Genomic DNA, 16009 nt, shown 5'->3' on the forward strand with positions numbered 1-16009 from the left:
ATAGACAAATATAAATTTGAAGTGAATTTGATTTTTATTCTTTCTGTTTTAGTGGAACCTCTAACTTCTTTTAGGTAAGTAAACACATAGGTGGAAATTTATGTACAACCACTCTAATTATTTTATTTTTAATTATGTCGAAACCCTTCCTTATATATTTACTAACCATTTGAATTCGATTATCAAAAATGTCTAATTTAATTATTTGGATTATTCGTCTTTTGCCGTTACAAACTCACTATGCCAGAATATCGATCAAGCGAAAAATTCTTAGGTAGACTCAGTTCACCACGTCATCCGTAGACTAACCTATCACATTTTGACACGTCATTAAAATAATGGCACTATCGTAATATTACTATTTGAAAGGTGTAAACAAGTAATGAACAAAATTACGATAGTGCCATTATTTTAATGACGTGTCAAAATGTGATAGGTTAGTCTATGGATGACGTGGTAGACTAATTCTACCTAAGAATCTCTCCAATCAAGAAACTCCCTCATTGGTTTTTTTTCTTTTTATTTTTTGACGGAAGTCACAGAAGCATCTGCCAGCATTTACGTGAAACTACACAGAACCGGGCCATCCAAGAAAGTTGGATGCAGGCTATCTGCTCTCAAAGAAAACAAATGCAATAACATATAAAATACACCACCATGATCAATAATAATTTCTTCAAACAAAATGTGACTCAGATAATGTACAATGATTCAAAATTATACCAATGTATGCTACCAAATATATAAAACTATATCAAGCAATCCAATTTTGCAAATCAGCACATCTCTAAGGAGCAGTCTTGTCTTCATCTTCCATGGCTCGAGACATAAACTGTTTAGTATAAACACGATGCCTCCGCTCTCTTGCATATATTACCCAGAAGATCAGTGACAGCATTACAGCAGCAGAAACCATTACTAGCCCGACATATATCCATTGTGTATATTTCCTCAAATTTGGACAATACGAGTTGCTAATTTCGGTGAATGTTTGTCGAACAAAAGTGCAGTCTTGTAAGCCGACTAAGAAAGGACCATAGTGATTCAATCCATAGCTCAAGTTTACGGCAGATGCCATTTGGTTGATCAATGAGGGAGTCAACCGACCTGGTGTCGTACAAATTCCAGATGATGATACCTGACATGTATAGCTCTTCCAAACCTATTTGAAAGAGGGAGAAATTGTACTCAGAGTTGAACTTTCATGTTCTAAGTATATATCTCATGATAAAATTTCACAGCATACAAAGATAAGATAACAGTAACATGTTTTGCATATCAATTTGCCCACTGAACTTGCCCGCGATGAGAAAATAACACCAAAATTAACTTTTATTTTTATCAGTTAGTCCCTTAAACTTATCAAATTTTAAAATTAGACCAAATATATCAATTTTGAAAACAGCTGTAGATGTAGGGGGGGCTACCAAAAATTTGGATTAATTAATGAAAAATTGTACTAACTGATAAAAATAAAAAAGTTCAAGGGACTAATTGATGAAAAAAAAGTAAATTTTGGTATTAATCGCTCACCAAATAGTTCAGGAGGGCAACCTTGCTGCCTCTAACAGATATTAATACTTGAAAGTTAGAGCAAATCTCTCCATTTTTGCATGGACATGAAACCAATAAAAACTAAGATCTATCTACACTGATTAATCACTAATGCGGTATCTATTAAAAAGATAGACTTTCATGACCTAAGCTTTCGATAACTCCTATCAAGAAATGAAATTATCTAAGCCGCAGTGCCGCACTTGCTTCAATCTATACTACAATAACCATAGTACTTACCTCAGTAGCATTCTTCAAGTGTACTTCCCCAGCAGCACATTGCCGGTCAGTAAAATCGGGATTAAATGGGTTACAAAGAGCTGGAACTAGTGGACCAGATTGATTGTAATACAGAGGCGGCCCAACTTGTGGTGGGAAATTTCTGTTGGAGATATTAAGGATGATGCTATCAACTACATTGACTAGTTGATGGGTCACTTCCTTAGTCTGTTGCAAGGTCGCTTGTGCAGTTGCATTGTCCACACAAGGAATAATATCATCCAAAGCTGTCTTTGCAGTCGGGTGCAAAACCCATTCGTCCATTGAAACGCATGTATCTGCAACCACACTAGTATGTAGAAAATACAAAGACATTTAGAAGAAACATATTTGGCCAGAAAACGTGCAGCAATGGCGTATAATACAACTAGGATTGCTAAATCCTTTAGCACTACTTAACATTTCAAGTCTAATACTGCAAATGCATCAGAAAGGTGAGTTCCAGGCCATGCAATGCAAATATGTATGTACGCATCTTGAGTGTATTTCAGAGGGAGAAATCTTCCGATCAAAATTTGATTTTGTTCAAGTTTTTGTTTCTTTTGTTCTTTTTTCAGAGATGATACCAGCATCAGCGATCAATAGACTAATAATAGCAGAGATTATCTTTTAAAATGAGTTTATTGGAGCAAATGTCATATCCCAATTGGAGCTTATAAGTTTGAAAGGTTATCTTAATGTTAACCCAGCCACATGTGAAATAAATTATTATCAGACTCACGATTATTAAGATCAAATGTTCAAGTCCAACCCCGACATAACAATTAACATTCCCAAGAGTTCTGTGAGAAACCAAAATGGTTTTAAACTTATAGCCATGACTCATGAGTCATGAGACATAACAAAGAATTATCAACCACTGAACCTCTCACTTCAGCGCTTAAGGAGAAACAAGCATACAGTTTTAAAAGACTATCAAGCATGAGTTATATTTAGTAGCTGCCAATATTATAGCTAAAAACTTCAAAAAAATAAAACTTACTTGTGGACAAGAAGAAATACACCACATAAAATAAATGTTGTGGCGACAAGAATCCATCCAAAGATCACCAGGCTGCAATCAATTACGGAATCAGTTAAGTACTTTAAACAAACTCAAACGGAAATTTTTTTCGAGTTTCATAATTATCTGAAAACAGCTCAAAGACAGCATTACTTACAAGTATACAAGGCACTGCAATCCAAGAATGGAGAATACTGCACCAGTTAACCAATTTAACAGCATCAGAACACATATCAAGTTGAAAAATAGTAGTAGTTCTACCAAAAACAAAACTTACAAAATCCAAGAAATGCCAAAGCAAGCATTACGGCAGCAAGGATAATAAGAGCAATCCTCCTTCAATGAATGAAACAAAATAAAACGTAGTGTTACAAAATGAGAGACAATGGCCAATTTGTATGTATGAACACCAGGAAAAGTAGAGATTAATTTTGCTTACATGGAATCTAAACCATCTTGTATATTCTTAGAATTTTTCTCTGTACGACTGGAAAGAATGCTGCTAGAGGAGTTGATCTGTGTTTCGATTTTATCAATGCTATCCCGAACATTGGTTGGCAAAAACACTGAATCCACAGAGACATTCCTAGCTGCAGCAAGATACTCGGACACATCCCCGAGATTTTCAGCAGTATCATTTGCCTGGAACACAACGTAATCCAATGTGCGCGTTGTGATACTGTGAAATTTCTGTTGACCGGTATACAGAACAATGCACCCCACACTGAAATTGCAAAGCACAACATCAAGGGTGTGAACAAACTACTAATTAAAACAAATTACTGGAAATAGCAATCAAGAGACGAGGAGCTGATTACATTGCACAAATTGTAAAAAGTATGAGGAAAATGAGAGACAAGGCATAGCAGGTTCGAGAATAGCCATAAGGTTCTCTCCGACAACAGCAATAACACAGACAGATACAGGCCAAGCAAACTCCAAAGAACACAAACCAAACTGCGCCGACGACAAAGAAGGGAGCTGCTGTTAAGGCCACAGACTGCAATATAGAAATGAAAATTGGCATAAATAATTGAGCAATTCAATTATTAGATTAATCAAACAATTAAGTGGCCCAATCTAAAAGAATCCCCAATTAAAGAATCTCTACTGCAATTTCTTTTTGGTTTAGAGTAGAAAACTAATGAAAAATTGTGTTTATAACAAAATTCAATTTAATCTCTATCTATAAGGGTGCTCACAAATTCAAATAATGATTACAAAATTCTAACAAAACAAACAGCTAATACACTACTATGACAATCTAAACCTGGAAAGAATCAAACATAAAAAAAAAAGGAGAAAGAAAAAAAAAACTGACAGCCCAGTAATGATCATTGCTGATATTATATCCACCAGTGTAACGTTTAAGATTATTCAAAGGGTCTCTCCTTTTGGTTCTAATTTCAGCCAATATCAAAGTTGAGTTAGATGTCGAGTTTTCTTCGAGAAGATGCCTCCTTATCTCCCATGGTGCCACCACTACACCATTTCTTCCCCATTCTCCATCACCACCACCCTCTGAAATCAAAAACAAAGTATCAAACTTTAATAATGTTAAAGAAAAACCCAAATGAAAGATTGAATCTTTTTTATCAGGGCATAGATTAAAAAGGGAAAAATAAGAAATTTACCAGGAATATGAAGGGTGTTGAAATGGGGAGTCAGAGTGGTGGCAAGTGAAGATGACGAGAAGAGAAAAACACCAAAAAATAGAAGAAGAGGAAGGAACGTTGTTGGGTTTGAATATGATGAGTTGTTGGTGAAGAAGAACATGGCGCAGTGTAGTGTTGTGTTTTGTCTTAATTTAATTGTTCCTGTTTATATGCTTTGCCTCTGGTTTTGGTTCAAAGAGATGTGTTGTATTGTGTTGTGCTGTCAGTTACTTATTTTATTTGTTAGTGATGTTTCTTTTAAGGCAAAAATACTTAAAACCCCCCACCTTTGACTTTGTTTTCAATTGCACCACCACGTAGGAGAATTTTCAATTACACTCTATTTAGGGTTTTCAGTTTTCGTCTGTACTCCAATTGACTAAAATGACCTCTTTTTACTTAGAAAAAAGTTTAAATTAATCCTTCATATACTAATTTATTTGTTTTTTTGAAATGAAAAAAATAATAATACAATCCCTCTATTTAATTGGTTTTAATAATTTTATCATTAAATTAATTAAATTATCAATTTTTTTTTATTTTGGAGTACAGATGAAAACTGAAAACCTTAAATAGGGTGTAATTGAGAATTCTCATAGGTGGTGGTGGAATTGAAAAAAAAATTAAAGATGGGGGAGTTTTTAGTATTTTTGCCTTCTTTTAAAGAAATGAAAGAGAGATCTTTGGTGTTGCCTTTTCTTGCGGTTTCAAGAGATTATTTAAACAAAGATTTTATTTTTCTAATGCCATTATTTATTAATTTGTAATCTTAATAATAATAAAAAATAAAAAATAATATCGTCAATTTCATTTTGATTAAAATAAAATACCTTTGATGTTTCCACTTCCTATTTATTTTACAGAAAAAAAAAAGATAAAAAAGAAAATATTTGTGAAGTTTCCATTGGTTTATTGTTTGTGTATGTGTTCTACCCCTTCATTTTTCCCTTCTTAGTGTCAAAAAGGGAGGATCTGAATTTATCTTTCTTTATTTTCAAAAAAAAAAGTATCTTTCTTTATTGGGAAAATAGGTAAATATTGCTCCTATCGTATATAATGAAAACAATTTAGATTTCTACAATTTTGGATCTTAAATGTTTAATATTTTAAAATTGGTTCGCTAGTTCTTAAAAGTGTGCAACAATATTCAATTATCAAATTAAAATAAAACATTAAGTGATAGTTATTATTATTGAAGTCTTAATTTATATATATTTTTTCTATATTTTTAACCTTGCAAATAAGATAAATATTATTTTATAAATTTAATACTATGTTTTTCTAGTGACTTTCATTACTTATTAATTTTAAGAGATTCTAATTATTCTAATTATAATAATTATTATAAAACTTTTTGGAATGGAAAAGACTTCTAAATTAAGAATAATATAATTTAAAATAATGAGACTAATAGATAAAACAAAATAATAAAAATTGGATTACATGTTTAATTTTCAGTATATGTACTTTAAAAATATTATATTTCCTACTATTTCATTTATCTATTTTAATAAAAAAAATAAGTTATATAAACTAAAAATTCAACAACCAAATAGTTATATTTTTCTTAAATGTCCTTAAACAGTAAACACTCTTGTAAAATAGATGATTTATAACTTAGAATCAAAACAATTATATTATTCTTATATGATGAAATTTAAATAAATAATATCTATATAAATAAATTATTTTCATATAGTAAAATTTAAATAGATAAAAGAAAAAATGAGAATGATCATTGCATGTTTTCTTTAAAATACTCAAATCTTACTATATAAGTATAAATCTATTTTTGGAAACTAGTAATGTAAATCTGCTAATTGAACTTTTTTAGTTACATTTATCTCACAACTTATTGAATAAGATTTTACTCCTAAAATTAAGAGTACATGGAAATTATAGTACTTCGTTTTAGGTAATTTCTTACACCTTTCATTTATCAATGCCTTTAAGTTTAAGTTGCCTATAGTAGAAAACTAAAATATTTCAAAAATATTGTGCTAATTTTGGGTGGCGGATTTAAAAGTATTTAATGGTAGAGTTCATATATATTAAATTTAAATAATAAAAATATTTGGTCCACACCTCACCATACGTGTAGAGAGACAAATAAATAATTAAAACTGTTGAAATAAGTGGCAAGAATATAAACTGAAAATTATGTGTTTTTTGTGAAAAAAACTTAGAGAGTTATTTTGCACCATTTAAAAATATTGGAGGTTCGGTTGGCAAAAATAACTAAAAAATTATTTATTTTAATAAAAAATAAAAATATATCTTTTGCCATTCAAAAATTTAGTTTATTTAGATAAAATAAATTAATTTATAAAAATAGATATAACAAATCAAGAAAATCAACTTGCTATCTATTTCTTATTAATTATAACGAGACCTATTAATTTATCATTTGTAAAATGATTAAATTTGTAATAATTATTTCAATTGTAGCTAATTTTCTAATTAAATAATATAATTTTACTCATATGAATACCATTATATAAAGACCTACTGAAAATAAATTCATTCATTTAAGTAAACAAATAAACATAAAAAAAACCATGAGATGATTGTCACATGAGCATAATCAAAGTAAGTTGATTCAAAGGAGCGAATTTTACTTCAATTAAATAAAAGTCTACGCATCATAGATAAAACTAAAAGAGTTACTTATTATTGATTAAAAAAAACAAATTGAAATATTTATAAATGATTATGCCTGAAAAATATTAGACTCGTCCTTATATGATAGCCTTGTGTTTTTTAGTGTCAACTTTAATGTGTTATACTATAAGTAATAAGAATAGTGCTAATTTTCTTAAATACATGTTTCGCCAAAATAATTATAACTTTACATTGCAAGTTTTGATTTTTATTTTTTGACTTTTTGTCCTAACTTTATTTATTTGTTTTATTTTTTTATTTACCAAAATACCTTTTTCGGTTTTCGGTAACAGTAGTGTATATATAGTGTTTTTATGGTGTTTATATAATGTAAAATTAGTGTATATATAGTGTATAAATAGTGTATAAGTGGTGTATAAGTAGTGTATGAGTAGTGTATTTATAGCATTTTGTAGTGTTTTTTGTGGTTTAACCATGAAACACTGCAAATACACCATAAACACTATAAATGCACCATAAACACTGTAAATGCACCATAAATATACTAAAAAACGGCAGAAATACACCATTAATACACCAAAAATACACTAAAACGTAAAGATATTATAAAATTATTACAAATGCACCATAAATTAATATTTTCTTTACAAAATCAGTAGCAATAAACAAATCTATGAATAAGAGAAGACAAAATAAATAATTATATGAACAATAGAACAATTTTATAAACAAAAAATTATAGATCTACAATAATTTATTTATAAAATATTTAAATCATTAAAAAAAACCTAAAAAATTACACAAATCTAAAAACATGTTTCGCCAAAATAATTATAACTTTACATTGCAAGTTTTGATAAGAGGAAAAGATGGGTCAAAATGGTGTAAATACTTTACCCAAAACAGGTATTTGGAAAATAATCCCATAAGAATACAGTATATTTAATATTTAATGGTTTAAATAATAATTGAACGCTTGCAATTTAGAATATAAAAAATTTAGGAAAATACCTATCAATTTCAAATAAAAAAATATCTTTATATGTCATAGGGTTGATTACTTAATTTATTAATATCTTCAAATTGAATAAATATTATTTATACAGATAAATTAAATAATCGATATATAAAATCAGCATATATTAATATTATTAGTCTAAAAATTTAAATTAAAATAAATTTTTAAGCGAACGTTAATAATTTCTGAACATATCATTTTACTGATATCCACATAAATAATTATGTCTATTATATCAAACAAATATAACATAGTATAAAAAAGTAATAAAAATCTATATTAAACTGCTAAACCAATATGTGTTTAAAAGTTAAATGCGAAATCTTCTCAAAAAAAAATAAAATAAATGTGAATTGCTCTTTTCACAAGGAAACTTGTGTTCTCACAAAATTATTATTTGGAGAAACTTGCAAGTGTTAAATAAAAATTAAATAATGAAGTGGTTAGTATAATAATAACACCTGAAAGAATAAAAACAGCTCATAATGGACAGTTGTAAGAAGAGATTTGATGAAAAAGGCCCACTTCACAAACTTACAAAATCAAACTGTCCACAGAGATATGACTCAGTTCTTCAATTCCACAAGCATCAAAATAATTATCATTGTATTTTAAAAATAATTACCATTGTTATAAAATTCCAACTTGATAGTTTTGCAATTACTAATTAAATTGATATATCAATCATAAAAAGATATTATTATTAATTATTTTTGCATTTTTATTCAGAAATACACTTTTTAATTTGGCTGATTTAAATTGTGATCATACTAATGTCTTATGTCTTTAATTTAATTAATTATTAACTTTTTTTAAATGAGGAAATACTTTATTTATCTTTCTACTCCGGTTTTTTCACATGTTTATAACTCATACTTTTTTTATTTATAAAAAATATATTTTTTAGTTTTTTAATTACAAAAATATCTTCTTTACTTTCTACTATTAACGTCTTTCTTTTAATCAATTTTTTTTGTTTTTCGTAGTGTATTTTATGGTGTATTTATGGTGCATTTTATATGGTGTTTTTATAGTATTTTTCAATAGTGTATTTATTGTGTTTTTACGGTGTTTTTATGTATTTTTAGATATTGATTCTTAATCCATAAATAAAAACTAACGTGTAAGCAACGCAAGCAAATTAATGAAACAAGACAATCATCTGTATAATTATATGAATAACTGCATAATTGCATGCTTAATCATTTGTTCCGATTAAGATTATTAAAACAATTCAAACAATTTTTTAGTTAAACAAAGTGAAACTAGTCCGATTTTAAACCCTTTCCAACAATTTATATTTTGTTGAGTTTATCACATGATGAAGGATCAAGTAATAAACACCAAGATGGATTTAAAGAATCAATTTAAGTATTATTAATCTCAAAGTAAATAGAATAAATTTATAGATAAAAGATTAAATTTAAAAAATTGGAATGTTGAAATATAAAATTAAGAATAAACCATATTTTTTTGACAATTTAGTAAAAGTCAACATAACCTCTTTCGTTTATGTTAAAAAGCGGCTTAAGTTAATAACTAGTGGCGGAACTGGGATGGACAAAATGGGGCGGTTGTCCTATTTCGGTTATAGAAAAAATCAAAACCGATGAATTCCAGATAATTATTCTAAAGGAGATCGAATAATGTTTTTATTAAAAAGTTAAGCCAAATGATACATCGTTTGATCTAAAAAATTAAAAATAAATCAAATAATATATCGTTCGTTTAAAAAAATAGTTGAACAATGTATAGTTCGACCAAAAAAAATCCCATCCCACTCAAATAAATTTTTCAGTTCCGCCACTGTTAATTACTATATAATAAATAAAAGAATGACTTAATATAATAATTAATTATTATTATTCTTTTGATATTTTTTTTAAATTAAATTATTGATATCCTTTAAAGATAAATTATAATTTATTAATTTTATTTATAAAGACGATGTAGTGAATAAACTCTGTTTAACTTTATTTCCTTTAAATCAATTGTATCACTGGATGCTTTTCTGTGCAAAATAAAAATAATTAAGTAGCCATAAACAAAAGCAAAAATTTTATAATCAAAAGCTTATGATGGCCTTTGAGAGAAAAGCAGAAAAAATTGGTGCTCATTACAGAAATTTTATATCTTTTGCTAAAATTGTTAATGTTATAGTGCTTTTAGCATAACAAGCTGTTTTCTTTTTAGATACCTCAGGGCTAATTTGCTGAATGACCCAATGAAACCATATTTTTCACTCAATTAATGTTTAAAAGGAAAAAGATCGTATAATGCCCTTAACAGTTGGACATGATGATTTATACCTTTATGGTTTAAAAAGGTGCAAATATGTTTTTAATATTTTTAAATGAACTCACACCATTAATGTTTTTCAAAAAAAAAAATCATATATGCCCCTAATCGTGTTAAGTGTAACAGTCTAAATGAATCAATTTAAAAACGTTAGGAGGATATTTATAAATTATGAGTGCATAAATGATCCTGAGTCAAATATTAGGGGCAATACATGGCTCTTATTCCATTTTTAAAAAACATTATGCTATATATTATTCTAATTCTTTTAAAGGAGGAAAAGCTATACTAATTAAATAGTGAAATTTTATTCCTCTCTCCTTTTCCTCGAAAATAGAAAACCCTAACCGCTAAGAGGTTTTTTTTTCTCGCTTAGACTGTCGTCAATGGTGTATTTTTACCGTTGGCGGTAGCCATTTTTTTATTACTTTATTTACATAAATTAAAATAAATAACTGACTTCTTTTTCATCTTTTTAGTTTTCTTGGTAAATTTATTAACGAGCTACATCATATCAATATATATCGAATCAAAAATTATAGATAAATCAAAATCTTTTCAAGACTGAAGATGAAATTGTTTAGAGGTTATATTAGGTTTTTTTTTTGATATTTTTTTATTATAGTGATCGTCTTTCTTTTTTGAAAGTTTTGTTATCCTTTCTATATCGAAAGGTTTGTTATCCTTTTTATATCGGAAGGTTTGTTATCCTTTCTATATCGAAAGATTTGTTTTTACTTTTATGAATTTTTGGTGAGTCTTCTGTTAGACAACGAAGAATTGGATTTTTATGATAGTAGAGCGGTTATATAATTTTGATTTTAATTTTGTAAGGCGATCTGCAAATAAGACTTTGATTTTTATTCTATGTCATATTATTAGAAATGGTTATATCTTTTTTAAATTTTTTCACTTGTAACTGCTTGATATTAATTGAAGATTATTTTGATTGTCCAGAAAAGCAGGAAAAGTTTATTCCCTTTAAAAAATTAATAAGTTAAATGATTCTAAAAACCAAAAGAAGTCTTTTTTTTTAAAGTCAAATCAATTCATCACTTCAGCAACAATAAATACTCACTCTGGACTTTTTATTCAGCATCTTAATTATGCTATTGACATTTGACACATAATTGATGTTTAGTGCTTGGCATTTTTAGTGCATCAAGTAGTAGGCTTTTAGTGATGGACTTGTAATTTGGTCTTAAAATAAAAAAGCCCAATAACAAATAGGTTTATTGGTCGACGATTTAAGAAAAATTTACTTAATCACCTAAAAAGAATTACATCAGAAAAAATACATCAATAAAAAAATTTAAGTAAAACACTGATAAAATTATTAATTATTCTACCACGTTATCTGTAAATTAAACCAATTATATTATAACACATCATTGTAATTGTTACCATTTATTTATTTTGACTTTCCTTATTTAGATTTTATTTTCTCCGACTGTATAAGATATTTATATTTTAAGAATTAAATACATTATGTTATTTTTTTCGAACAAAGAGTTAACATGGTCTTTAAAGTTGTGTCTCATGCCAAGTAAGTTCATTTTAAGTTTTGTAAGTCAATTAAATACTTAAACTTTTTGAGTCAACTAGGTCCTCAAACTCTTAATTTAGGTCAAGTAATCCCTTCAAACGCGTGATTTATTTGCCTCCCGAACATAAATTAGGTGATCTAGTTGACTGATAAAATAAAAAATGACTTTCTTGACCAAAAAGATAAATTTGAAGAACTAATTAATCTAAAAAAGTCAAAAATAAATTTATTTGTAAAAACAAATCTTATAGACTTTTTATGCAAAAGTTATTCGAATTAGTTCTCATGGTTGTATCATAAAACAGAAAATAACGAGACAATTATGTAATGCGTTTTCATTTTAGAAAAATTATCTTTTTCAGGAATTGAGATTTTTCAAGCTTTAATGCAACACAATGACGGTAGAATGAAGATGAAAAATATGCTGACTATAAAACAATTGGAATCTTAACTTTTAAAAATTTAGTTGAAACAATTTTGCAACGTTTACAAGTACAAGAAGATGGAAATACATTTAGGTATAAAATATCTAACAAGTGATGATTATCGACCATTAATAATTGAAGATGAAACAATTCTCAAATTCTTTATAAAATTGAAAAAAAAAACAAAAACTACAAAAAATACTCAAAAATATCCAATATGTGTTCTTCTGTTGATGATATTTATTTAAAATTATGAAAAAAACATAATTAACAACAAACAAAAAAGTTTAATTATTGTTTATGAAAATAATATAACAACTGGGGATAAAGAATGCTCTAAAATAAAGAAATGAGCGTTTACAAATTAATTTAAATTGTTTTTCTTATTTATTCTAAACAATAATTATTTTATAAATTATATTAATAATGATAATATATAACAATATATTTTTAAAAAATAAAAATGAAGTTAATCTAAAATAATTTTATATATTCATATCTTTTCCAAAAATGATAAATTTATCCTTAAAAAATATAACAATTAGATCCGTTAATTTTATGTTTTATAATAAATATATAAAACCTTCAATTTGAATTTATTCTCGGACACATAACATCCAATTTAAACTTACTTTGACTACATAATTATTCATAAGCTGAAATTAAAATTCAATTATATAAAACAACTGTTTATAGTTTATACAATCAAAAACTAAATCATCAACTATAAAAATAAAGGGTTAAATGCAAATTATACATGAACTTTACCCTAATTTTTAATTACAATACAAACTTTAAAATTTGACAATTACCACACCAATTTTTATTTTTTTAGCAAATTGATACAACAAACTAGAAAAACACTAACATGAACGTTGTAATATATAGCCACGTGTTGTTACATGATTGGTCGATGTACCTACTTGCAAAAAAAATGAAAATTGGTGTAGTTATTGCCAAGTTTCAAAGTTCGTGTTGTCATTGCAAATTAGGATAAAATTTGTGTATTAATTTGCAATTAACCTAAATATAAATCTTGAACATATATTAAAATTGAAAGTTATTTATAATTGTCCTAAATATAAATTGTAGAATTGACGGATCAGATTGCCCCAAATTCATATGAAGAATATGTTTATTATTTTAGTTAAAAAATATGAACATATAGAATTATTTTTCTAAAAAATATTCATTTTAAAATGGGTGAGATGAGTACGTACTTCAATTTAATTAATTCAAACCAACATCACATACTTTTGTACAATTTTTTAAAAGCCTAGTGGTATTTGCATGCCCTAGTAAAAATATATAATTGTTGTACATTTAACTATGCAATGTAGTGATTAACAAATTGTGCAACCGTACGACATGTTTACTCGAGTGTTGAAGCAAGAAACAACGAAAACCTCGATATGGTTACTTGAATTAATAATGATATATCTAGCTTTAGAAAATGAATTAACTCTTGGAAAATTGTACAAACCATTACTTGGAATTGGGAATCACGTGATGCCATTAAGACAAACCCCCCGACCAAGAGATTAATTAATTTTATAAACTGAAAAGATGAAGGAAAGATAACATTTTGAAGGATTCAGTCAAAATATCATCAAATTAAGCTAAAATATTGTAGTAGTAACTGATATTTTAGTTGTTTTTCTTTAGTTATTGTTTAGATTAATTTGCTTAACATAGAGGGGATCGATGAGGAATGCCTTTTCTTCTACTCATGCTCGTAGCCATATCCTCGTCGGAAACCTTATTAGCCGATCTTGCACATACATACAATCCGCTTCTTTTCTTCCGTACGATTTCCGTGCACATCATGCTTGTATTCTCTGACCCTGATGAACTAGGCGACCAACTCATCGGGTCGTCCGAGTCCACAATTGTCGAATGTGGCGTCTCATTGGTCATCTCTTCGTCTCCCATGTCTTGAGGGATGAAGAAATCAGGACCAAGTGATAAGGAGGTGCATCTCCTTAAATATGGAGATAGGTCCTTGTAATGTTTCAGAATAAAATCCACCTGCATTACGCCACATAAATTTATTAGAATATGTTGCAACATTCGATTATTAACTTTCAAAAATAAATGTTGCTTTTGCTTTACTCTAATTATCTCCATAGATTATTTGAAGGCATATATGTTCAAAAATACCACAATTCCTATATGTACATGCAAATTGTGCATCCATAAATACACTAGAATATGTCTTAATTCTTGATGAAGGATTTGATTGAATGACAAATCCAAACTTCTTGTCCATATCTATACATATGCTAATGATGGAAAAAAAACCCTACTTTTCCGAAATTGAGTCATAAAATATATTTCATAATTTAAAGTTAAGTAATCAATTTCTATATTGAAGTCTTTTATTTTAAAAACTTTTGAATGCAAAATTTATTTAAAAAAATAAAATAAAAATTATTAATGTAAGAGTAAAAGAAGAAAATCACCATATAATCATAATTTAGAAAGAAAATAAATGAATCATATGGTATATATGATACAGAATTGAGTGGCATACCTTGCAGCCAAGAGAGCAATGGATAAAAGGTTCTTGAAGACTTCGATCGCAAGAAGTACAATAGTTTCCAGCCCCTTTGAATTGCCTATTCTGAGGTCTCTTCTTGATGAACACCACTTTTGCACTATTTATAGTATAGGGCTAATACAATAATCAAAATAATAATCAAAATTCAGCTAAATAAAAACCAGCAAACTAATAATTGAACATACTGAATTATGTTAACTGAAACAAAATCAATTACAAAAAATCTACCTGAACATTAGAGCAATCAATAAGCTTCTCTACGTCTTCAAGTCGAACAACGTCGTGATAAACGTAACGACGTACTTGAAGGAGACGATGGTAGCGATGAGAAGGAACACAGTGAGGGCAAATACTAATACAACAATCTAAACAACAAACATTCTTCTCATTCTTTTTTGCAGTTTCGTGATAACAACAACCCACGAAGAATTTTTCTGTGTAGAGTGCTTCCATCCATGCAGGCTTCTTAATTCCCTATAAAATTTACCAAAATCAATAAATGAAAAAATATTACTAATAGCGAAGATAAATTATTTGTCAAGAAAGAAAAAAAAAACATACCATGATCACATAAACCAAGCGAAACAAAAGATAAAAGAGAACGACTCGTCGATCGTTCGATGATTCGATCTAATTCTGGAGCTGTTATGATCAAGATAGTGATGTGTATGGGAAGTGAAAGAGAAAGAGAGAGAGTAGGGTATGGAGATAAGGAGAGTATTTATGGAGGTTCACAAGAGAAGAAAGGTTATATATTTATTCCTTGGAAGAATACACAACATTTTGTCAATAGGGCTTAATTTCATTAGTTTTTAAAACTATGTATTATAATTATTGATTATCTAATTAAAGAAAGAAAGTAAGATATGAGCAGAACGTGGGCGTTGTTTCTGTGTCTCCCATTCTTTTTCTGTTCTCTAATTTCTATGAATTGCTTAATTAACTAATTATACTTCTTGATGCTTTTCTATTTACCATTCTCATTTTTAAACCCCTTTAGTCTTTCTCTAATTTTATTAAACCTTCAAAACGCGTATAAGATTAAATAA

General features: G+C 27.9%; 2 protein-coding genes across 2 annotated transcripts; both read right to left on the reverse strand.

Moving 5' to 3' along the window:
* Window positions 1-658: 658 nt before the first annotated feature.
* Window positions 659-4688, reverse strand: LOC126665232 (uncharacterized). Its single transcript, XM_050357960.2, has 9 exons — window positions 4471-4688; window positions 4158-4357; window positions 3655-3836; window positions 3276-3560; window positions 3114-3172; window positions 2994-3030; window positions 2816-2887; window positions 1795-2122; window positions 659-1162 (listed from the first exon to the last, which is right to left on the reverse strand). The coding sequence occupies exons 1-9, from the start codon at window positions 4610-4612 to the stop codon at window positions 788-790; spliced, it is 1680 nt and encodes a 559-aa protein (XP_050213917.1). The 5' UTR covers window positions 4613-4688; the 3' UTR covers window positions 659-787.
* Window positions 4689-13825: 9137 nt separating this feature from the next.
* Window positions 13826-15687, reverse strand: LOC126664928 (protein RGF1 INDUCIBLE TRANSCRIPTION FACTOR 1). Its single transcript, XM_050357561.2, has 4 exons — window positions 15522-15687; window positions 15189-15434; window positions 14934-15074; window positions 13826-14428 (listed from the first exon to the last, which is right to left on the reverse strand). Exons 1-4 carry the CDS (start codon window positions 15522-15524, stop codon window positions 14087-14089), a joined length of 732 nt encoding a protein of 243 aa, XP_050213518.1. The 5' UTR covers window positions 15525-15687; the 3' UTR covers window positions 13826-14086.
* Window positions 15688-16009: the final 322 nt, after the last annotated feature.

This window comes from Mercurialis annua, linkage group LG1-X (genome assembly GCF_937616625.2).
Source record: "Mercurialis annua linkage group LG1-X, ddMerAnnu1.2, whole genome shotgun sequence".
Classification (NCBI taxonomy): domain Eukaryota; kingdom Viridiplantae; phylum Streptophyta; class Magnoliopsida; order Malpighiales; family Euphorbiaceae; genus Mercurialis; species Mercurialis annua.